Source organism: Macrobrachium nipponense, chromosome 12, assembly GCF_015104395.2.
Source record: "Macrobrachium nipponense isolate FS-2020 chromosome 12, ASM1510439v2, whole genome shotgun sequence".
Taxonomy (NCBI): domain Eukaryota; kingdom Metazoa; phylum Arthropoda; class Malacostraca; order Decapoda; family Palaemonidae; genus Macrobrachium; species Macrobrachium nipponense.
The window spans coordinates 67,154,519-67,180,340 of record NC_087205.1 but is presented as its reverse complement, the minus strand read 5'-3'; the positions used below and the strand labels follow the sequence as shown (position 1 = coordinate 67,180,340).

At 42.8% G+C, this 25,822-nt stretch overlaps 1 protein-coding gene across 8 annotated transcripts in view; it reads right to left on the bottom strand.

Moving 5' to 3' along the window:
* LOC135224572 (acyl-coenzyme A diphosphatase NUDT19-like) overlaps positions 1–23,849 on the bottom strand; it is a gene marked incomplete at its 3' end in the record, with an annotated part of 72,802 nt that extends 48,953 nt beyond the window's left edge. Inside the window, 2 exon segments of one of the 8 annotated variants that reach the window (XM_064263696.1) lie at positions 3,544–3,624; positions 23,718–23,849. In XM_064263696.1, the coding sequence (XP_064119766.1) occupies positions 3,544–3,612 (69 nt within the window). 8 annotated transcript variants of the gene reach the window in all.
* Between the last annotated feature and the right edge of the window lie 1,973 nt (positions 23,850–25,822).

Genomic DNA, 25,822 nt, shown 5'->3' with positions numbered 1-25,822 from the left:
CATAGTAGCGCCATTCTGGCCCAGGAAAGAGCAGTCCCCGGACCTTCTCAATCTGCTGGTGGATTTACCAGACTACTTCTACAAAATCCATCGCTTCTCAGATAACCCCATTACAACCGATACCACAAAGGTTGTCCGCTCTGGTCCTGACAGGATTCAGACTGTCAGGAACCTGGTCCGAGAAAAAGGGTTTCCGCGAAGGGCGTCAGGAGCTATTGCTAGCTGCAGAAGAAGCTCTTCTGCCGAGCTCTACCAGTCCCAGTGGAAAGTTTTAGGTCACGGTGCAGACGACCTAGCATCTCTTCTTCTGAAACATCTATAACAGAAATTGAGGAATTTTGTTATTTCTGAGGGACACCAAGAAGTTACATCAGTTTCCAACCATAGAGGCCACGACATTCGTCTTTAGTTCCTCCAAGATTCCAAGCATGAAGAAGTGGAATGGAATTGTATGTAGTTTAGGGTGGCTCAACGGTCCCCAATTCGAACCATTGAGTTCGTCAACCATGAGAGACTTAACTAGGAAGACACTATTCCCAGTCCCCTTAGCTACAGCGGGCAGAGTAAGTGAGAGTCCACAAGGCCGGAGAAGTCTCCTTAGGAGGAGGCAAAAAACTCCCAAAGAAGGACCTTCTCCTGTCGCATAAAACCTGTAGTTTTTATTTGCAACTTCAACTGAGGGAAGGCAAATGAAGCCTTGCCTGACTCCCTCTTCTTAGCAAGCCACTCTTCTCTTCTTTCAGTGCTTTCTTCGAGGACTGGTTCGGTAATCCCGAAAGCATTGATCTCCTATCCTTCACAAACATCAACGGAGGGGAATAAGGCAAAGCTGATTCAAAAAACAAAGTCCGTATACATCTGCAACAGGAACCTTAACAGACTAGAATAAGCAGAAGAGGGCTTCGAATCTTGGTCTTGAGTTCCTCTTCCGTCTGGGTCGTTGTCTTCTTCAAAAGGACCATCAATTCTTGAAGTTGATGTTTAAAGGAACCCAAAGCGGAATCCTCTAGCAAGGGTTTGGCCTTCGCATCATCCTTAGGCGAAGACGTAGTCGTGGCTGTCGTACGGCTCTTCTTTGAAAACGAACGACTGGGAGTCGAAACAACACGAGACGTATGAGGCAAACGAGTCGAAGCAGCTCGAGACGTATGAGACGAACGAGTCGAAGCAGCTCGAGGCGAATGAGGCGAACGAGTCGAAGCAGATCGAGGTGAATGAGGCGAACGAGTCGAAACAGCTCGGGACGAATGAGGCGAACGAGTCGAAATTCCTATCGACACACAACCAGGGTTGCCGTTTTGAGGAATTTTGTCTATAAGTGTGGCTTTCTGGTGACATCTGGCAACTCCTCGTGGCTTTTCCAACCACAGGCTACGGCACTGAATAATGAAATTCTTCATTTGCCTTTATGTAGAAAAAACGGTACCACTGCACACAACAAATCCAACGATGCGAGTCAGTCTCACAAGTGTGCGAATGTAACTCACCTGAATGTCTGACTCCGTCCAAAGATACGCTATCCGAAGAGGACTGATGACTCTCCCCGAAAATCTGGACCGGAGTTGTGGCTGTCGTACGGTTCTTCTTCGAAAACGTATGACTGGGACTCGAAACCACACGAGACGTATGAGGCGAACGAGTCGAAGCAGTTCGAGGCGAATGAGGCGAACGAGTCGAAACAGCTCGAGCCGAATGAGGCGAACGAGTCAAAACTCCTACCGACACACAACGAGGCGAGTCAGCCTCGCAAGCGCGTGAGCGCTGTAACGCACGTGAGCGTATGAGTCGAAGCAGCTCAAGGCGAAAGAATCAACCGAGTCGAAACAGCTCCAGACGAATGAGGCGAACGAGTCGAAACTCCTACCGATACACAACGAGGCGAGTTAGACTCGCAAGTGCGCGAGCGCTGTAACGCACATGAGCGTATGAGTCGAAGCAGCTCGAGGCGAAAGAGTCGAAACAACTCCAGACGAATGAGGCGAACGAGTCGAAACTCCTAATGATACACAACGAGGCGAGTCAGACTCGCAAGTGCGCGAGCGCTCTTAACAGGCAGCGACATCCCTCTCATACGCTGGGCATATCTCTTCAAAGGACGCAACACAATCACTCCACACTTTTCGCCTCGACACAGGCGACTGCACTTCCGAGTCAAACCACAACTGCACATCACTGATATCTACGCCTTTCCAGCGGCGTTTTCTGGGCACTCGCGAGTCGACTACGTCGACAGAGTCGGCGACTAACCGTGGGCAAACTCCCCCAGTCTCCCTTCGACCTCCAGTATGTCTTCTCCCGGGAGCTGGGGAGTATGACAGTGACCTTCGTCTAGGAGAACAGGGGGAACGGACAGCCGCCTCCTTGGACACGACACTGACACTGACACTTGGCCTAACACTGGCCTTATCGCTTGACTCTTTACGAACGCACCTCTAACATGGAAATGGTGTTGGGATCGGAAACATGGGATACCTGGTCTGGAGTAATTGGTACTGAAGTTGGAGGACTATCAAAAAATGAAATATTAGATCAAAGTGGAGAAGATAGTGACAGTTTGCTCGCCTCTAAAGGCACGGAAGTTGTCTCTACTCTAGTTTTACTACACGCTCTAAGAGCTGTTTCCTTCTATCTTTGTCCGTTTCCTTCTCCTATCTTTGTCCATTTTATCCAAATGGACTTGAAAAGTCTTCCAACCTTGTTCATCTAAACTATGGCACTCATCACAAGTTAATTCCTTGCTACAGCACTGACCCCTACATTAACACATTTTGGAGTGCGGATCGTAACATAGCTTAGCTGATCTAGATTTGCAGCCACTGCTGCAAAACCTAACTGAAGAAGACCTAGCATCAGACAACCAAGAAATTGTACATCACCAAAAAGAAAAAATCTACAATGGCAACGAAAGTCGACTGCAACAACAACCACCGGTGTTACCCCGTGGCCGGCAGAAAACGAATTGAAGTCTATAAGCTCAGCAGTACCAGGTATTCCCGATAGTGGGCGGGATCTGTATCACCTACACAAAAGATGGCAGCGCTGCTACCGCCGCCAGGAATTTGAATTTTCGACTGCCAGGTAAGAAAGCGTACAGCTAATGTAATTGTTTGGTAAGTCACTTATGTGAAATTAGTTATTCAACAAATGCCTAACTTGTCCCCAAGAATTCACATTGATTTATGTACAAAAATATCCTGAATGCAATAAAACACATTGAAATGAATACAGTAATGTGCCACAAATATGGACTGTCTCTTACAACAACCAATTCAATGGAAAAGAAAAAACACGAATACTACATGGATATGCCAAACAGACTACAGTCCAAAACTAGTAAACAAGAAAAACAAATAAAACATACTAAGCACAGTCAGGGTCAGCAACATTTTGTTAAGCAAAACATTACAGTACTAAGCCTTTCTGGAAAGGCTGTATACTTTCACAAGTAATCACAGCAAGGCTTTTATTATAACTAGAATCTGTCATCTAGAAAACTGGACAGTAGAAACAATTATCTAAAATCAAATATAAAAAAATGCCAACCTTATTGGATACTCCGTTACGACCAACTATGATGAGACTAGCAGCCTCTCTCCAAAACTTTCCAGACATCCTCCTGAAAACCTAAATAAAAAAACACCAGACACTTATAAGACAAAACAAACTATGATCATGGAAATATTTTACCTGTGGTACACTTTTTTCAAAAATAAATTTTGGAAACATGCTACATACATTGCAAGTCACTGTCTTCCTAAAACCATTACTTTGGTATCTCAAGTACGGAGTAAACCATTTAAAAATGACACAATGAGAAGCCCCTTGCAATGCAAAGAAAGACCAAAAATAGTCCTTTACACGGGATCAGAATCCCATTACGTACTGACAATAATTTTGTAAGTTGAAAATGATTACATTAAATAACTTCATATGTGCATCAGCTTTCTTTTATTTAGGCATTTACTTTTTATTTCATATGCCTAGATGTGTATCAACTCACTTCCAGATACTTTAGATGAACGTTCTTTTCTGGGTGTTTGTACATCTAGGCTCTTAATGACCCTACTGTTAGAAAAGTTACATTCCACTAGTCATCTGACCTTACCAAAAGAAACGTGGATTCAAAAGTTGGACATATCTAATTGTAGAGATGAGTTTATACTGAAAAAAACTAGTCCTATTTTTAAACAATTGTATTTGTTGAAGCCAAAACCCACAATTTTACAGCCTGGGTAGCTATTTATGAGAAAGGAATCTTCATTGCTCATCAGAAATTGACATGATAGAATCCAGGAGTTCTGATGACTATGATGTCTAATTGGGTGTCATGAAAAAGACTGGTAATTTGTTAGAAAGGTCACAGGCTGTGAAACTTACGGGTAACCAAGATATCACAGATTTAGGATAATATGACAAATTTTCTAAGACAATTTGTATTTTTCATAGCTACAAACCTGAGGTCTTAACAATAAGATAATTTTCAAGTGCCTAGCTGGATCCGGTTAAACAATCGGAGATTGAAAAAGCAAAAGCAAAGAATCTGTAAGATCTGGCAATGCATGCTTATATCAGGTGAAAACTGGTCAAAGACCGTGCACCCACGCTATCACATTTAGGCCTTTTTCACATATGTGCAAACCAGAAGTCTTTTATATCGATCATCTTTAGTACAAGCTATTCTGGCCAAAAAGTTTAGTAATAAAGCAGTTAAATAATGGCAGGGTAGTAAGGGGTGAAGGACCCACCCACCAATTCAACTAACTGTCAGCTTTCCTTCAACAACAGGGCCAAATGCAGGGTTGGTTAAAGGTAGGTTTAAGAAAAATGCAAATTCTCTTAAATTCACACTTTGTTCCTTGTGATAGCAGGGCTGACATGAACCTGAGTTTGGCTTGTTAAAATCTCATATGATTAATGTTTAGGAAAACAACAGTATTCCACATGGATGGGTACCTTATTATCATAAAATTCCAGATAATAATCCTCACCACCCAAACTCCCTACTCTCTTAAAAGGAAAATTAACTCACAACAGGCAGCCATTGGCTGCTGGAAAGATAATAAGAGAAAAGTACAGAATACCATTCATTTTGAATTCATCCAACCTTTCAGCACAGTAAACCTTATGCAAGGTGCAGTTCTGTCCTAAAAAAAAAATCAATATATGAAATTTGGGACATATGACCTACCATACAAACCTAAAGGTCTTCACATAGGATATCGCTTGCGAACGTGAGCTGCAACAGCCGTTAACTTTTGAACATGGTAGCTAGTTACCTATGGGAAGGCCCACCCACCCATCGGTCTGCACTCCACTTTGGCCTTTTGGACCAGGTATCAGAATGAGGGGGGGCTGAGGTGGGCCATACATGTAAAGACCTTCAGGTTTTTATGTTGGGAAAAATACAGATGACTTTAAAAATGATATTGTTATGATACAATAAAGTTTCATACATACTTACCTGGCAGATATATACGTAGCTAAGACTCCGTCGTCCCCGACAGAAATTCAAATTTCGCGCCACTCGCTACAGGTAGGTCAGGTGATCTACCGGCCTGCCCTGGGTGGCAGGACTAGGAACCAATTCCGTTTTCTATCATATTTTTCCTCTTCCACCTGTCTCCTTGCGGGGAGGCTGGGTGGGCCCTAATCGTATATATCTGCCAGGTAAGTATGTATGAAACTTTATTGTATCATAACAATATCATTTTCATACAATCAACTTACCTGTCAGATATATACATAGCTGATTGGCACCCTTCGGTGGAGGGTAAGAGACAGCTACTTCTGGAATAGACAGGTAAACAACATATGTTGTAGGTATAAAAAACCTTGGTTCCTACCTGATAGGTGGTAGACTTTGTGGCTGTAGCCCAGGAGTCTGCATCACCTCAAGAAACTTTAGCGAGATATGTGATCTATGGCCAAGAGTTCTTGTGGGTCTGCCAAAGGGGTCTTATCCACTTACTCGGCAGAGCCTGAAAGGACTTTGTCAATGGGTGCTGATCCACTTATATGACAACACACCTTATGAAGGAGCACACAACCAATCCCGACCACCTGATCCTAACCACCATGTTAGTATTAAAAATTGCTCCGAGTTATCCCCAAACTCTTCACAACAACCATAACTCTAAACCAAATTGCACACGCACACATTAATTTTCAAAAAAAAAATTTTTATGATACTCATCTAATAAAAGATATCACAAGAGTTCCTTACTGAACGAAAGTGACTGGCCGCCCGTGCGGTACCTGCACCTGCTCAGCAGAAAGTCTAGAACATATCTATTAGACTTATGCATCATTTAAAGGATTGGTGTTAGCTCCTGTACCCAGGATTGTGCCCGCAGACACGAAAGGACCTAAAGAAAAACATTTTTTGTAGGTCACACGAACGTCCTTTAAATACATAGTGAGAAGCAAACACTGAATTACACCTCCAATATGTCGCTTCCAAGATATTCTTTAGTGACATATTTCTCTGAAAAGAGAGAGACGTAGCTACTGCTCTCACCTCATGAGCTCTCACTCTCAGGAGTTTCAAAGAGTCATCCGTGCAAGCCTTATGAGCGTCGGTAATGACGTTCCTGACAAAAAAGGCTAAAGCATTCTTGGACATAGTCTTGATGGAATCCTTCACCGAGCACCAGAAGACCTTGTCTAGAACCTCCCAACTGTTTCTTTCTCTGCATGTAAAACTTTAGAGCCCTTACTGGGCAAAGAGACCTCTCAGTTTCCCTGCCGACGAGACCCGATAAGCCTTTAATTTCGAAGCTTCTCGGCCAGGGATTCGAAGGATTTTCATTCTTCGCCAAAAATAAATCTTTGAATGAACAGATGGCTGAATCTAGTTTTGAATTCCCACTTTAATCACTAAGGGCGTGCAGTTCACTAACTCTCTTAGCCGTCGCCAGTGACAAAAGAAACAAACATTTTCTCGTTAGGTCACGAAACGAAGCCAAATGCAGAGGTTCAAATCTTCCCGAGGACAAGAACTTCAGGACCACGTCGAGATTCCAGTTAGGGGGAGATGTAATCTTAGACTTAATGGTCTCAAAAGATCTAATCAGATCGTGTAGATCTCTATTATTTGCTAGATCTAGGCCTCTATTCCTAAAGACGGCCGAAAGCATACTCCTATAACCCTTTATAGTGGCTACAGAGAGACGAGATTCCTCTCTCAAATATAACAGAAAATCAGCGATTTCTGTTACAGAGGTACTGGAGGAGGACAACTTCTTTGACTTGCACCACCTTCTAAATACTTCCCACTTAGACTGGTAAACTCGGATAGTGGATATCTCTGGGCTCTAGCGATCGAGCTTGCCGCCTTGCGAGAAAAGCCTCTCGCTCTGACAAGTCTTTCGATAGTCGAAAGGCAGTCAGAGCGAGAGCGGGGAGGTTTTGATGAAACCTCTCGAAGTGTGGTTGTCTGAGAAGATCCATCCTTTGTGGGAGGGATCTTGGGAAGTCTACCATCCACTCCAGCACCTCCATGAACCACTCTTGAGCTGGCCAAAAGGGGGCTATTAGGGTCATTTTCGTCCCCTTTGATGTCACAAACTTCCTGAGCACTTGCCCCAGAATCTTGAATGGGGGAAAGGAAATGCGTAAACCGTCTACATGAGACCAATCTAGAAGGAAGGCGTCTACTGTTAGAGCTCTGGGGTCTTCTACTACTGAGCAAAAGACTTCCAGTCTTTTTGAGAGGAACGTGGCAAAGAGGTCGACATGAGGAGTTCCCCAAAGAGACCAGAGACTCCGACAAACTTCTGAGTGGAGGGTCCATTCGGTGTGAAGGACCTGGTTCCTCCTGCTCAGCCTGTCTGCTCTCACGTTCCTTACTCCTTGAACGAACCTCGTCAAAAGGGAGATGTTCCTCTGGGATGTCCACAAAAGAAGGTCTCTTGCGAGTTCGTAAAGGGCATACGAATGTGTCCCTCCTTGCTTTCGAATGTAGGCAAGGGCGGTTGTGTTGTCCGCATTCACTTGGACTATCTTGTTCGTCACTAAAGACTCGAAGCTCTTTAGGGCCAGGTGTACGGCAAACAGCTCTTTGCAGTTTATGTGCCAGGACACTTGAAGAGTATTCCAGGTGCCTGACACCTCTCTCTTCCCCAAAGTTGCTCCCCAACCTTTTTCCGACGCGTCGGAAAACAATACAAGGTTCGGGTTCTGAGTCTCTAGGGAAGTACCCTTGTTTTCCTTCAGTGGGGGCAACCACCATTCTAAGTGGCGTTTCATCAATACTGGAATGGGAAAACTGTCCGAAAGAAGTCCTGTCTTCATGTTCCACGATCTTCTGAGGAAGAACTGAAGAGGACGGAGATGAAGTCTTCCTAGAGGAAGGAACTGTTCGAGCGAGGAAAGGGTCCCTAATAGGCTCAACCATTCCCTCGCCGAAGTACGTTCTTTCCCTAAGAAGAGAGAGACTTTCTCTAAGCCTCTCGTTAGTCTCTCTTGAGAGGGAAATACTCGAAAACCCCGAGAATCCATCCGAATCCCCAGATAGACCAAGTTCTGGCTGGGGATCAGTTGGGACTTCTCGAGGTTCACGAGCAATCCTAAGGTCTTGATCAGATTTAGTGTCAAAGCAAGGTCCTCCAAACACTGTCTCTCTGACTTTGCTCTGATGAGCCGGTCGTCCACATTTTTCATCAGGCTTGTGAAGACCTGAGGAGCAGTGGAAAGGCCGAAACACAAGGCTCTGAATTGGAAGATCCTTCCCCCCGTCATGAAACGGAGGTACTTCTTCGACGAAGGATGAATCGGGACGTGAAAATAGGCATCTTGGAGATCCAAAGAAACCATCGAATCCCCTTGGCGAAGAGCCGCAAGGACTGATGCAGAAGTCTCCATGGAGAACTTCTGTTTCTGAACAAACTTGTTCAGAGCGCTGACATCTAGAACTGGTCTCCAGCCCCCCGAGGCTTTCGCAACCAAGAAAAGGCGATTGTAAAACCCTGGGGAGCTTTGATCCAGCACTAGCTCTATTGCTCTCTTGTCCCACATTTGATCCACCATTCGTTGAAGAGTATCTTTCAACACAAGGTCCTTGTAATTGGCGGACAATTCCCGCGGAGTTGAAGTCAGGGGAGGATTGTCCAGGAAAGGAATGAGGTATCCTTTCTGTAGAACAGACATTGACCAAGTGTCTGCATCGATGAGAGTCCAGGCTTCCGCAAATCCCCGGAGCCTGGCACCTAATGGTGTTTGGAGGAACGCAGCTTCACTTTCCCCTTTTAAAGGGACGGAAAGAAATTCTACCTCTCCTCTCAGTCGCTTTCCTTTTAGAGGGAGCTCTAGAGGGAGGACCTCCTCGAAAGGGCTGCAAGGAGCGTATTAACACCGTTTTGCTTTTTTTCTCTCCCCACCTGTCACTGGTCTCTTTTTCCTGGACGATTGAAGGAGAAGATCCTGTGTTGCTTTTTCCTCAGCGAACGGGAAATGTCCCTCACCAACTGCAAAAGGGACAAAAAGGTCAGACCTGGGAGGCGAAAATAACAATGCTGCCCTTTGCAGAATTAGAAACTGCTTTTGTTAGAAAATCGCTATAAAAAAACAGACCTCTTCTTCAAGAGACCGGCTCCAAATAAAGAAGAGACTTCCCCTGAGCCGTCCTGTACCGCCTTGTCAATGCACGACAAGATCGAAAGGAGTACGTCCGGATCGAGTCCTTCCGAGGCATGGGGCTTCTTGGCCATCACCCCAAGGGACCAATCCAGGAAGTTGAAGACTTCCAAAATATGAAAGAGTCCCTGAGGAGGAGATGATCCAACTCCGAAAGAACCCAAGTTATTCGTGCATTATGAGGCTATGTCGTCCTGGAAGCGTCTAAACCAGACTGGAAAAGTTCAGCTTCAGCCGAAGCTGGAAGAGAGAGACCCATATTCTCCCCAGTCTGGTACCAAATACCTCTCTTGCCCGTAAGTCTAGCGGGAGGCATGCAGAACACCGTTCTAACCAACTCCTTTTTGGTTAGCATCCAGCTATCCAGAGACTGAAGAGCTCTCTTCATAGAAATCGTCGGCCTCATCTTTAAAAAAGCCGACGACTTTGGTGTCTTGGAGCACGAAAAAAGGGAGCGTGGAGAAGGAGGAGCGGCAGGGGTCAAGGCATCTCCGTATTCCTGAAGAAGGAGAGCTGTCAAAACTTTGTAGTTAGACAGCCCTTCTCTGCCGTGAGTCTCGTCTTCTGAGTCCTCTTGCAAGAAAGGATCAGAAGGAGAATTCAATTTCAGGTTTGGGTCTTCCTGCCCAATTTCTCTCTCTGCGGGAGACAAACTCCTAATAGGAGAGGGGCTAAGAGCGTGTACGGAGCCCTTATGAATCAAAGCAGACGTCTCGCGCCTGGTTGGCTCCTCGCGCTTGGCTGGCGCCTAGCGCCTGGCTGACGCTTCGCGCCTGGCTGGCGCCTCGCGCCTTTCTGGCGCTACATCCCTGTTCGGATTACTCTTGGCTGGCGCCTCGCGCCTGGTTGAAACCTCGCGCCTGGCTGACGCCTCGCGCCTCTCTGGCGATATATCCTTGTTTGGATGATGTTTGTCTGGCGCCTTGCGCCTGGCTGAATCCTCGCGCCTGTTTGAAACCTCGCGCTTGGCTGGCGCCTCGCGCTTGGCTGACGCTGCTGGCTTGGCAGACGTGTCAGATCTGGCTAAATCCTCGCGCCTGTTAAGCTGCTCGCGCTTATCTGGCGCTTCAATACTATATGACGCTTCTCGTCTGTAAGAAAACTCGCGCTTGGCTGGCGCCTCGCGCTTGGCTGGCGCCTCGCGCTTGTCTGGCGCTTCATACTCGGCGTATGACTCTCTATCGGAAGACATCTCACGCCTATAATACGCCTCACGTCCCACAGGAGCCTCACTCCTGGCGGGAGAAGGAAGACGAGACTTCTTGACAGGAATCCTCACGTCTTTCCTACGAGGAGGATCCTTCGAAAGGACTCCTACCAAGGCGGATAACTGTTCTTGTACAGCTCGGATAATCCTCTTGGAAGCCTCTCCGGCGTCTTCTTCAACGGGAGAGGGAGACCTCGAAGGAGTTTTGTCAAAGCCAGGAGACGTCAAAACCCTCCTAGCCTTCTTGATCGAGGAAGGCGCTTCTTCAGAAAAACGTTCGGGGCTTGAATCCAACACAGGTTCTTTCCAGTGCCTTTTCAGGGGCCTGGAAAGGTCCGAATCCTTCCACCCTCGTTTAGGAGAGGGAGAGGGGGACGAAGAGAAGCACTCTCTGAGGACGCTTTTCCTATAGCGGTCCTGAGCAGTCTGTCGAACTACAGAGCCTGCTGAAGGGACGCCTGACCGGGGGGAATTCTCCACAACCTCCGTACGGCTTTCGACTTTTCTTCTCCTCTGGGCTTGGGAGCTTGAAAGAGGTCTAGGCCTGGGAGCGTCGCAGAGACGGTCAGACGCCCCCCTCCACAACACTGGGGGCACTCACTTCACTAAAATAATCACTTTCACAATCCTTACCTTTCATGGCAGCCATTTTGGATTTCATCCTATGAAGTGTAGCTTTCAGATCAGCGATTTCTGAGGCCGAATCTGAATGTAAAGCTTGTGAGGGCCCTGATACAGAATTAGAATCAAATGCATAGTTTAATGAAGAGTTAGAATCATTAAAAGGTTCAATAGGTCTTGTACTACCCGCACCCTTAGATGCAGCCCTTCTGACTCTATCCCTCTCTAACTTCTTCAAGTAAGAAGTTAGAGTCTTCCATTCTTCAACTTTCAACCTCTCACACTCATGACAGGTGTTAGTAATAGAACAGTCAAAACCTCTACATTTGCGGCATACAGTGTGAGGATCAACCGAAGCCTTCGGTATCCTCACCTTGCAGCCTACATTCACACACACTCTCACACAACCACTTGAATCAGACATTCTTGAAGAAAAATAAAAATCAAGTCCAAATCCAGTCCATGGTAGCGAATGCCAAAACAACGATCCAGGTACGTCACCAAAAAGTCCTAAAAAGATGATCAATTGTCTTGAAAAGCGAATTCCAGTCAGGAGGTAGTAGCAACGATGTTGATACCACCGGCGACAGAAAAAATATGATAGAAAACGGGAATGGTTCCTAGTCCTGCCACCCAGGGCAGGCCGGTAGATCACCTGACCTACCTGTAGCGAGTGGCGCGAAATTTGAATTTCTGTCGGGGACGACGGAGTCTTAGCTATGTATATATCTGACAGGTAAGTTGATTGTATGAAAATTTATAGTATGTTCCTATAAAAATACAAACCTTCGGTCTTCACACAGGAAACTTATCCTTTGGTGGGTGGATTCTGGGTAAATCTGTAAACCTACTGGTAGTTCTGCTCACCTCTCTTCCTGGTCTTGGAGAGCTAAGGAAGGAGTCGCATGCTTCTGACCCAATGAACATATAGAATGTTCAACTGCCAGACTTTTGGGCCTTTTGAATTAATAAGTGTGTATCTTTATTTCAAAATGAGCTTGAACAAACCCAAAGTGTCAGGGACTATAAAAGGCTAATACAACCAAAAGGTTTTTTATTGTCACTTGCATGGCCCGCCAGTCCAGCATGTGATGGCTTGCCACGTGCCTCTTCCTCCTATGGGAGAGGGAGGTAAAATGAGAAAAGGGAGGAGGCCAGTCACTCACATACACTTTCTCTTTCGATACCATATACCTTAGGTGAGATGCTACATGTCCCTCTAGGGCAGCAGGGTGAACTGAGCTACACAACTTGTTCAGCAGCCACCACAGGACCCAAGGAAAACATGTCCAAGGACCAATGGGCAACGTCCCAAAGGTAGAAAGACGAATGAGGTTTGTCAAGACCCCACTCCTGCTCTTAGTGCCTGCTCAGAATATACTCCCGTCCACCTCATCAAACATGGAGCACACCCCCTTGATTGTTTCATGAAGCCAGAAAGAAATAGTGTTCTTGGACACCCCTTTTTTGGTCGAGACAATAAAGCAGTCCCCAGTTCTCAGCGATCCAGTTTTATGGAGCATCTATCACTGAAAAGCTCTGAAAATTGGCAATCGTCAACACTCATAGAGTACTGGCGCCAATATGTACCTGACAGAGGCACTAATAAGTGGTTATTGGTGCCAAATCCAGCTATCGGAGCCGAAAATCACCAATTTTTGGTTATCAGCAGTTTTTGCTTATCATCAAGCCATCGAAACCAAACCCCCACCGATAACTGGGGACTGCCTGTATCTGCATACTGAAAAAATGTCCTCGACACTCAGGCCCGAAGAGCTGCGATCTTGTAAGGTAGTACAGTCGACCCCTGCCTATTCGCATTTCTGGATTTGCAGACTTGCCTATTCAAAGATTTTTCTAAGGAACATATAACGCGCATTATTTGTGTAAAATTCACCTCTTCGCGGTATCTTTCATAGTGAAATATTTACTACAGGCAGTCGCCAGTTATCAGCAGGAGTTCCATTCCGATGGCCTGATAACAACAGCTTGATAAATAGAGAAAATCTGCAATACCCAAAAATCGACGAGATACTTATTGGTGCCAATAACCAGTTAATGGCACCTATTACAGGCCCTGATAACTGGAAATCAGCCCTTTCCAGCGATGAAAATTGGTGATTTTGGTGCTAGACAAGCACCATAAAACCAGATCCCCAATAACCCGGGACTGCCTCTAATTACTGTATTTTCATATTTTCATGACAATGCATTTTTTGTGATAAAACTATTAAAATACTCAGGTATAAGCAATTTTAGAGGGGTTCTTTGGTGTTTGAACTATCAAAATAGGCATTTATGAGCAATTTTAAGGGGTTCTAAGTATTCATGGTTTCTAGCTATTGGCGGGGATTTGTGGTCTACATCCCAAGCGAGTACCAGGGCTCAACTGTACCGCAGCACCCTAACTTGACACAGGGGCATCTCATCCAGATCTTTACCAACAAAGTCCTCTAAGGAGGGGATCATAAAGGACTAGAGCGTGACAGATCCCCATCTCCTCAAGTGCTTAACATAGAACAAAAGTTCATGTAAATCACCAACTCTTATTGCTAATGCCAATGCCAGGGTCAGATCCCTGTCTAAAGACTCTCGTAAAGGCTTATAAGGTTCACAGTCAGGCTCTGTAGAATGAGTCACATCCCACTCAGGGGCCTGAGTTCCCTGGGAGGGCAAGACTGTTCAAAACTTCTCAAAAGTACAGAGATCTCCTAAGAAGGACTTGGTCCAGGGCAGCCCTGTAGCCCATGATGACTGAGACAGAAAGAAGCTTCTCTCAGCACAGAAGGATAAGAAAGTATGCTACCTGCTGAAGAGTAGCTCCAACAGGAGAGATAACCTGTCAACGACACCAGCCACATAAAACGGCCCATTTCCCTTGGTACACAGCACCGTAAGCACCCTACCTCATCGGAGCTATAACGAGATGAGAATACAGGTCTGAAGAGCTGTAGCCACCGAGAGGAGAAAAATGGTTTATTACAAGGACAAAGCTTAAAAAGTTGTATCTTTCCCCAGGCTCACGTAAGTCTCTGTCTCTCATAGTTATCAATTTTTCTTACAATGTTCTCAATTACAGTGATTTCCAACTATCGGTATGGTGATGGAATAGAACCCCCACCTAACCCGGGGACCACCTATTTGAAAACACTCATCCTTCAGGTCAACCAAAAGGAAGAAGTCTGACTTCCTGATGCCATCGAATACTTAACATACCAGTAACTTCTTGAACCAAGTCTGGCGAACAATAGGTTCAGGGGAGAAAGATCTATAACTGGTTCCCAACCACACATCATCTACTCTACGAGAAAAAGGTGGCTGTAAAACCTAGGTGACCGGTCTGTCATGACTTCTACAGCGCCTTTCTTCAGCTTCGCCTTCACCTCTTCCCACAGGCCCGAGATCTTTCAGTGACCTGGGAATGTATGACTGGGAGCAGACCAGGTTGCTGGTGAGGGTTGGCAGGAACTCAAAATGTAGTAGATATCCTTCACACAGGAGAACCACTATCCAGGCTCCCACTCTGTATCGCTCCCACGTTGCCTACTGGTCGATAGGCAACCCTCCCCCAGTGCAAGCCAAGAGAAACACCAATCCCTACGTCCTCTTCCCTTCTTACTCTTGCCCCCTTTCCCAGGCTGAGCAGGGGGCTGAAAAAGGCACTGCTGTGCACCCTTCCTAGCAAGGGTAGATGACTGGGTATTCCTGCAGGAGCCCTTGGAAGCCTGGGACTTCCTAAGACCCAAAGAGGAAGGGCCAGCCTGACACAAAGGTTGGGCTGCAGTTACATGCAAAGACCTAGAGGTCTTGGCCACGGCCCTGGTGAACAAGCAGGTCCTTATTCTCAGACCACAGCCTGTCCACTGAGGTATCCAATCTTCCTTCGCCCTAAAGCGAATGGAGACCGCCAGAGAGAAGTCGTACCAGTCAACTGCCCACCCACCTGGACTCTACTGCTAAGGCAGTAGGAAACAGCGAAGGTGAAACCACTCCCTTAAGAGTAGCAACAGGAGGAGGAAGCTTGGCCAGGAACAAGAAGGATCCAGAGAGAATCCTCGGTGTAACTGGCAAAGTATTGCACTTCAATGACACTGGGGAAATATTCTTCTCTCTCTTCTTTTTCCAGCCAAACTGCACCCACTGTTTGGAAGGCTAGACATGACACTCACTACACAGGCTTGACTGGGTGCGGTAATGCTTTTCGCACAATGTGCACAGTGTATGAGGATCTATTTCCATTAAGGAGAGGAACTGATTACAGGGCTTGTTATTTTCTTGGGCAGCACCTCATGGCACAAGGTTTCCTCTCCTTATGCTGATGTCAATCATGGGTTTGCATTATTAATATATAAGCAAATAAATCAACACTCATATACACAACAACAAAAAAGTCGAATGGCAATCAGCCAGAGAGCACAGCAGATGTCTTGACAAGACGGCAACCAAAAGCAAAGTAAATGCAATCCAACAAGTGGGCAAGGCTTCCCCTAACCATCAGTCACTAACTACCTCGTTTGAAAGTTAAAAGTCGTTCCAGCTCATGTTTGCAAGCAATATCCAAAAGTAAAGACCAAAGGTTTGTATTTGTGTAGGAATAACTAAGTTTTACCATGTTATTTACTTTTAGGTACTGTACTATATAAACTGCAATCTCATTCAAACAGAAAATATCTTGATGAAATACAATAACTCGGCTATAAGTCACAATACGGCCGAAGAACTGGCTAGGCTAATGCTATGATCAATTTATAAATAGTACGTACTCTTAAACCACAAATCAAACCAAAGTGCTACTAGTGAAGACCACTTGGTAGGTCAAATGATGAAGAGTCGGCCTCCTTCACTCACTTTCTTGATAACATACACACCACCAATAAAAGACCAATAAAAAAACTTAAGGTTGAGTTACTGAGGGTGGGGGGGGGCAAGCTGGCCACATTAAGCCTGATACCTTGGGTCAGCTTAAGTTGTATGTATCTCTGACCATTATTGCCCTATGTACAGGCAATCCCCGGGTTACGACGGGGGTTCCGTTCTTGAGACGCGTCGTAAGCCAGAACATCGTAAAAATCCTAAGAAAGCCTTACTTTCAATGCTTTGGGTGCATTGAAAACTATGTAAACTGCATTCTTATTGCATTTTTCCTCAAAAAAACCTTCAAATATTGATTATTTTGCATTTTTGGTGTCATTTCATCTGCCAGATGAGCATTGTAGGCGTCGTAACCCTGGAAATAATGTCTGATGAATATAATTGAGAAGCGCCTTAACCCCGGAACGTCGTAAACCGGGGACTGCCTGTATTAAGCTTTAAACGGGCTAATGCAGGGAAAAATATTCTCCTCCAACTGGTAGACCCAGGTGCCTTAGTTTAGATTAGGGTATCCCAGATAGGATACTCTTCTCCGGGCAACGTCATTGCCATAATTTCAAATATTTTTTATTTCCTTCATTGAATTGAATTGAATATGGAAGTTAGGACAAAGGCCAAGCACAGGGACCTATGAAGTCAGTCAGCGATGAAATAGAATTTGACAGTAAAATGTTTGAAAGGTATAACAAGGAGGAAAACCTCGCAGTTGCACTATATGACTCCTTTGTTAGAAGAGGGAGGAAAGTAAGATGGAAGAAAGAGGATATAAAAGTATGAAGTACAGTACCTAGTAAAAGGAATGAAAGGGGTTGCAACTAGCGGCCGAAGGAATGCTGCAAAGAACCTTTAGTAAGGGCCTACAGTGCACTACATACAGTGCACTGACGGAACTACCCCTACGGGACATTTCCTTCAGTAATGATTGCCTAATTACACACAAGAACCAAATAGCTAGGTAGTAGCCTATGTTCAGAAATGATGATGCCATTTTTCACTACCTAGGTATCTCTACTGTTGCATTTCACTGGTGTTTGGTCTACCCAGTACCCATCCGCCAATCCCTCTGCCCCACAATGACCCCCAGGCCTTCAATTTATTACATTTTTAGGTAGCTATACCTAGGTATACCCTAATAACTAGGCTATACCTAGTAGTAGATCTACCATTATTACCAAGATAGTAGCTGCTAGCTACTAGGTACCTACTAGTAGCTACTAAATACCTAGATGTTAGTTACATTACCCTAGCCTAGTATAACATGGCTTAGCTACCTATGTCCAAATTTCGACTGCGTCACCATAGACTACCTTGGTATTGTCCTTGCAAAAGTTCTGCACAGATTCGAAGACAACCTATGCTCTTAATCACCACTTAGAGCCTTGGTAGTACTCGAATATCAAGCACACCTGGGCTTGGGGAGTGTGGTCTATAGGTAGGCCTAGCCCTGTCTCCAGAGACATACTAGGCTTACAGGTGACAAATGGCATACCTACTTCAGTTTTCAGACATTTAGGCTCGATACTACCTAGGTAGCTGTCCCTCGCATACGACCTACCTACTTATGCTTTCATACATTTCTTCCCAGTTCCCAGCAAAAATTTTAATTTGGAAAGGGTGGTATATAATTACCTATGAATGTCACGTTGTAGGATATTGATGCTGCACTGAGTATAGTAACGATTATGTAGTCTTTATATAAATTGTCACAAAACTCTAACGAGGATGGATGTAAAATTAAGTCTGCAACTGAACCGAGAGTGGCCACCAATATAGGTATATCTCTCTCTCTCCCCCCGAGACTTTTTTTTTTTTTATTTGTGCTTCATTATTTTTCCGCAGTGTTCTACATGTGCAATATGAACGCTGACGGCTAACTTCACCCAATTAACATAATTCATTCCACACTTGCACCATGGTAAAGCATACGGTGTAATATAGGTAGTAGGCAATGGTAGGCATCACAAACATTAAATAAGTTGCGGCAGCAGCAGAAGAAGAAGAAGCAAATTGGTGCTTATCTACAAAGTGGACTACTGGACCTGATCTGACCATACTCGAGATCAGAAGTTAAGAGAATCACGATACACGTAGCTATAATATATATATATATATACTATATATATACTATATATATATATATATATATATATATATGTGTGTGTGTGGTGTGTGTGTGTGTGTGTGGGGTGTGTGTGTGGTGTGCGTGTGTGTGTGTGTGTGTGTGTGTGTGTGTGAATTTTGATATCACATCACCGTGACATTTTTTATTCACAAACATTAAGCTACAATGCCATTTAACATCCAATTCGCTCTACCTCGGAAATAAAATTGAAATAGATTAATAGTTTACAAGTGATAGGCCTTGTGGAATCGAACCACCGACGATAACGATCAAGAGTTTGCTAGATGGTGTTAGAACAGCTAAGAGATTGAAGAACAATGATTCAAAGGAATCAACTAGTAACTAGTTGGTGAAGAGTGGGTAAAAATGTGGATATATTTAAAACTAAAAAAAAAGGGGGGGGGGGTTGGAGGCAGTGGAAGGAGCCAATGAATGCAAACGTTTCATGATTGGAGCATTCTATAGATAATATCACCTTAATTAAGTATTGTCATAAGAGTTACGTTGACTATTCCTGTCGCAATCACCAACGTTGACAGAAATTTTAGCAGAATGGAAGTCGTAAAGAATACGTCGATTAACTACAGTATATAACCATACAATTCTGCTGAGTCGAGTAAAAATAGCATACAAAGATGCAACATTAGTTATATTGTAATGGCGTACAGAAGTGGACAAAATAAACCTAGTATAGTGGACTGATTGTATTGATGATACCTATACATCTATGACTAGATAATAGTTTTCCTTCAAAGGATCTAATTCAGTTGAAAACTTAAATCATAAATAAAAAAATAAGAATATCAATAGAATACAGACGAACACAGCATCTAGAGTTCATTATAAATAAAGATTATGATAAATAACTTTGATTTTGTTTAAAAACACACAAGATATATAATTAACACATGGGAATCACACTAGAGGCTGGGGAAAATGTTTAAGAGATAAGGTTCATATTGATTAATTAATTACCCGAAGCTCATATTCATTTTTTCTTTGTGTGCGTGTGTGTGTGTGTGTGAGTGAGAGAGAGAGAGAGAGAGAGAGAGAGAGAGAGAGAGTTTCCTCGGGTAGCTCATTGTAAAGTGATCGCCACTGAAACGAATGATCGTGGGTCTTTTCCAGATTCCAAATCAAGAGCTCGAAGGTTAATCCTGGTAATGCTAATATTGTAACCAGTAAGTTTAGAATTTAGATAGTAGCTGAGTAGATGATGACTCATTAATATGTATACTAGTCTTTCAAGGAAATCCAATGTAAATATCCCCAGTTCAAGTTGTTTATACATTATTAGGTTTGTCTTGAGAGGTATGTTACAGTCATTGTAACCAACTGGAATTGTAATAAAAGTACCTATATTTCACGATAATAGAGATATTGTTAACATCAGCCGCGGAACTCCTCCCAGTATAATTACATTCTAAATTGATAAAATAGTAGCAAAAAAACAATAAACTTGTTGGTAGTTTTGCAACTGCGAGGGAATAATAAATACCATGCATTATACTGTGGATGTTTTAATTTTTCTCTTCCTCTCTCTCTTCCTGTTTGCAAGGTAACGCTAAATTTGTTATTAAGATACCTATTCGTTATACGCCGGCAGATTACCATCGAAGTTAGTTTTAAACGACAAAAATCCCTTTTTCGTTTCCCTAAGCAAATGTGTATACTAAAGCAAAGTCAGTGCAATTACCAATGATACCATTTTCGTCACAAGCAGAGGACATGAGGTGGTAACCAAGTAAAACATTGCATCATCTGCGCATTCTCTCGTTTTCCAAGGTCATACAGAATGAAGTAAACTTCATCTGTGACGTCACTTTTGGGGGAGGGGCTAATTGCAGATCGCAACAGGTGCCGTTATCAGAATAGGCGACACTAAAATAGCTCTCTGTAATATATTTATGTAGTGTTTCGGCTAAAGTGAATTTTATTTTCATAAAACATATTCTTAGTTCCGTAGGCATTACTTAAAGGTTCTTTGCAGCGTCCCTTCGGCCCCTAGCTGCAACCTCTTTCTTTTCGTTTACTGTACCTTCGTTCGTATTCTCTGTCTTCCCTCTTACTTTTCACCTTCTCCTGACAATTGATTCAAAGTGCAACTGCGAGGTTTTCTTCCTGTTACACATTTCAAACCTTTTCCTGTCAATTTCTTTTTCAGCGCTGAATGACCTCATAGGTCCCAGTGATTGTCCTTTGGCCTAAATTCTATATTCATTTTAAGAACAATATGTTTTATAGACCCAAGTGACACGTACCGTATCGTAAATCTACCTGTATTTATTGCCTTATAACAGCGATGTTTTGCATCAAGTCTTCAGGTGCTACAATGAAGCTCCTGATGTTTTTGTTGCCGAGGTTGATTTTGTGGCCCCTGATTGCCTCTAATTTTCGGGTGTTTTCGCTGCAATTTTATGACGATTGTTTGTAAACTCAAATCAATAAATGTTTTGAGTGAAATAGACGAATGGAATATAGGATTTAGGCCAAGGACCAAGCTCTGGAACATATGATTGTTGGGTGGGTAGCAAGATGGAAGAAAGGCAATATGAATGGAGGCACAGTAAAAGGAATGACATGGATTGCAACTAGGGATAAGTGTTTTGCAAATTAAGAAATGCTAAAGAAAAAAATTGAAAGAAATAGAAATAGCCTTCTTCTCTTTAACTGATGCTGTAATAGAAAAGTAGTTAGTATCTATAAAATCTAAGAAATATCACATTTATGCAGTTTATGTGCATATTTGTTGCATATTGCGTCAAGATACATGGAAAATCTATAAAATCTTTCTGCATGGTGCTGAATATATCTGAAACCCATTTCAAGACCTTGACTTCGGCGGCAGTGTTATAGTTACTTTTCGCTCTACGAACACATTTTTTCATAGTCTCCCTACTTAGACATAACATGCTTTAAGGAGAAGTCTGAGTTATAGCGTACGTTTTTCAAGTTGCTCAAAATATGCCAACACAATTTCCGGTCGAATTCTGCTCATATCCTTCGATGTTAAGGAAAGTAATGGATCAGAAGAACTCCACTGAGCAGAATAGCGACAGAAAAAAAAAAAAAATTTGCACCAAAAGCTAACGCAAATTTTGCTTTGTAATGTAGGTAATGTCCTCTGGGAATCGCAAACTTTCCCTTACCTTGTAGCCTGCGGTTATTCAAGAAATCGTTATACGGAATCTCATCGAAAAAATAAAATTGCACCAATAGTTTTAGCTTATTCTTCAAAAACACATACTTTCTGCAGTTCCCGAGGGCAAATTCTTGAGATGTATGCTAGTACTGCACAAGCCCCGATTTTTTTGCCCTGCCCCTTGTTGAGGAGGATGAGAGAACCACTGTGGTTTGTGTATGGGAAACATGATGCGATTATCTTCAGGAGAATTCTATGATTAGTATTTGAGATATGGCGTCCCGCTCTTTTCAGGGAAAATGTCACGGTCCTTGGTTACATCTCGGGGAAAATAATGCCCGGGGGTTCGAGCAGACGTAAGTGAAACACCTATTTCGTAACTTCCACCGAAGTGTTTTACCGAATTTTTCTGCAATCTTTTGTTATTGAAAGTCACCTGATGCGCTACACCATTTGTCATTTTATGTTCAGAAAGTTTCTTGAAACAAACTGTGTCTATTAAAATAGCTAACAAATGCACGTACTCTGACTGACAACATTTGCGCATGACGAAGCAAAAGAATTATAACAAACACGGAAAACCCCACTTCAGCAGTACGATACAAATGCAGAAACAAAAGGATTTTTATTCCGTATTACGCAATAATAATAATAATTAAACCCCCGGATATTACGTTTCAAACTTTGTTCCCCTATTACCCCTTTCCTTTGTGTGTACGCATTAATAATCTTCTGTATATGAGCAAAAATGAAGTTAAAAGGATATTATACAGATTAAAGATCTCAGGAGAGGAATGGAAAGTGTCACTAATACAAGAACTTATCGACTGGAAAGACCATTTTAGGCTATGTAGCTTAAGTTTTCTACAGCTGAAAGAAGTTTTGGATTATTTGTGAGATAGCTGATTTTATCAGGTTGTAAGAACCAGGTGATAAGTTATTTTTACCAATACTTATATTTGGTATATGTTTACTAATTGTATTCATATGAATAAAGTTTTGAATTTGAATGACAAAGGAGACAGTCTAAGATTAGTTGCAGCTATGTTCAATATCATCACCGTCATTTCGACATCAACGCATACGTCAAACGTCAAGGGTGAAAAAAAAATAATTTCGAAACATCGCATTTCCTCTTCAGAAATTTGCCACACACACCCACACACGCACACACACACACACACACACACACACACACACACACACACACACACACACATATATATATATATATATATATATATATATATATATATGTATATATGAATTTTTCTATCACGTCACCGTCATTTGTATATAATCATTAAGGTACAAATGTTTAATATCCAATCTACGCTACTTCGGGAATATCCCCGATGGAGAATGATCACTGAAGGGGAATTATAAGTGATAAATTTACTAGCAACGTGTGGAAAGTGGGTATTCTATACAATGCTTAGGCAGTATATACAATGCCTGAAGTGTTTAGGAAAGGTATGAAATATCTTAAGCATTACATAAAATGCCTAGGCATCATACAGAAAAACAAGTACTAATCTGGCAAAGAGTAAAATTGGAAAGGTTGTGTCAAATAAAATGTCTGAAAATGAAACAACAATTCAAATTGAGCATGGTTTCATAATGAAATAGAAAGTACAATAATGCGTTTTAAAATAAACGAAAAAACAAAAAACGAAATGCAGTACAGGATACTCTAACTGGGAGAACAAAAGAATCATACCTCTCATGATTTACTCTTTGCAACAAGGAAGGCTAAAATGGCATTTTGAACTCAATTTCCAGACTTGCACACACGTCTCAATAAACCTTCCCCGCTTCCCGTGGACTGAGCGGTAGCAAAAAATCGGCAAAAGCCTCTGTCACATTCACAACAGCATGATGGAATTTCTTATTGGAGTTCATTTTCATTTCCTTGGGCTGCACTTCCAGATTCGATTTCGATTATCTACTACGTTCGACAGCATTCTCAATGTTGAAGCAAATATTGCCCAAATATTTATTCACTAATGTTTGAACACGACAGTGATGGATTTCCTCCAATTGTCTGTCAGGTAAATTAATTTTAGTGAAAAATTTGTCAGTGATGCGACTTTCTCTTTATGCAACATATAACAACGTACCTAATGAAGAAGAAGAAAAAAACGGCTGTTTCAACTGGGCAGTCCACCAGACGATCAGTCAGCTGCAGGAACAAGCTCCAACGTCACTCGGTACAGGTGTCGACAACAACAGATGCAGCACAGTCTGATTCCAGTCATAATCATATTGATCTTCAAATAGAGTAATGCTGATGTTATTACTAAAATGAAACTAAATTTGTTAAGGTCCAGAGATATGATTCATATAAACATGAACTGTCTTTACTTAGGTCTTCTGGTATTAGACCTACATAATTACGAAACTGGTCTGTATAAGATTCGTGTTTATTATTGCTAAACATATATTTCATGATAGCTGTCTAAAATATCGATCGATTTCACACCGCTGCTATCAGCTAACCCACCACAAATTATGAGTAAACAGCATGGAGATGTCAAGGATGATTTTACTTCTCTCAGACAACTTCCAGGAAATATAGTAACTATATAGACGTCCCTTCAAATTCAGTGTCCTGGAAAATGTATTTAGGCATCGAACAATTTTTGAATTTTGACCTTTTTCAAGTACTGCATAAAAGAGGAAATTTTACTGTAACTTGTTTGTAATGAAGGAAATTGAATCTTCCATGCAAAAGAAACGTGTATTGAGGTTTTATGAAAGTAATGCTGTAGACACCTTAAACTATATCGACTGTATATTGGTTAAGAAACCAACCGAGAGAGCCGTAGGCCCGCCCTCCTCCCGCCCCCTCCCTATCCCTGATTTCCCGTCGATTGGCTCTAGTGGTCTGTTGTCTTAGAATCCAGTGGCTTGCAACTCTAAGGTATTACTGACTTTACGTAATACAGTATTACAGACTGGCGTCAATGGCCATGGCGGCCATTGATGCCTGAAAATGAAGCCCTTTGACGAGGCTTCTTTCAACAGGGTTGTACTTCTTGTGTTCTGCTGACACACGGAGACAAACAACGAGTGTACAGCAGCTCATGGAGGAAGACTCCAATCATTGGGCTATTGGTGGGCATCCGTGCCATCGAGGGTTGCACAACATGCGCGTTGCCTGCGACATCGCAGGCTTTCGAAGCTTCATCTAACATGAAAACTTTTCCTGGATCATCTGGAAGTCTGTCTGTGGCACGGATTCGGCATGCGGGTACAAAACCACATTTGCCAGTTTGCTGCATCATAGTATCAGAGCATTAAAAGGAAATTTATTTCACAGAGTAAATACCAGTTTTACAAACAGTTAATTCTTTGCTGCGCAGAAAAGCAAGACTGGAGTTATCAAAGTGGAAGAGAGCCATGATGCTCCAGGGAAAGAAATGGTTTTGACTATGAAGCATCAGCCTGCCGCTGAAGGGCATGATTATTGCAATTCACCGTTTTAAATCTGTTCTTGCAATACCTCGGTACCAATAACCTGATATTTTCATGACGGAATATAATTTCAAATTCACAGTGTCATGATGCGTTCGCATGCGCAGTGGATGAGGACTGAAGTCTCCTGCAAAAAACGGAATGTCGGTGGTAAATGAGGCGAGGAAAAGGCGCTGAACTTGAAGGGACGCCCATATAGTTTCTTTTTTTTTTTCCCTGGAAGCTGTCTGACAGATGTAAAATAATCCTCTGCATCTTCTCTGTGTTGCTTACTCTCACAATTTATGGTGGGTTAGCTGATAGCAGCGGTGTGCGATCGACTGATATATTTAATACATCAATAATGAAAGATATGTTTAGCAATAATAAACACAAGTCTTATACCCTCCAGTAGTAGGTCTGATACCAGAACACTGAATAAACACTGTTCATGTTTATATGAATCATCTCTCGAACCTTAACAAATTTAATATCATTATTAGTAATAACTTGAGGAAGATTCATTTAGAAAATGATTATTATTACTATTATATTCTGTATGGTGAAGACTCTTGTTTGTGTCATTATTCTTTTTTTTCCATTTCCCCTATAGGTTTAGGGAGGGTTTGAGGACCATCTGATTTGTGGGGGTTGGGTAGGTGGGGTGGGGCAGCAGTTAAAGACAATTTTTGACCAACTTAGTAATTCTGACCAATTAAGCTGAACTAGGTAATGCTATATAAAATAACAAAAATTTTTATGGTTATTT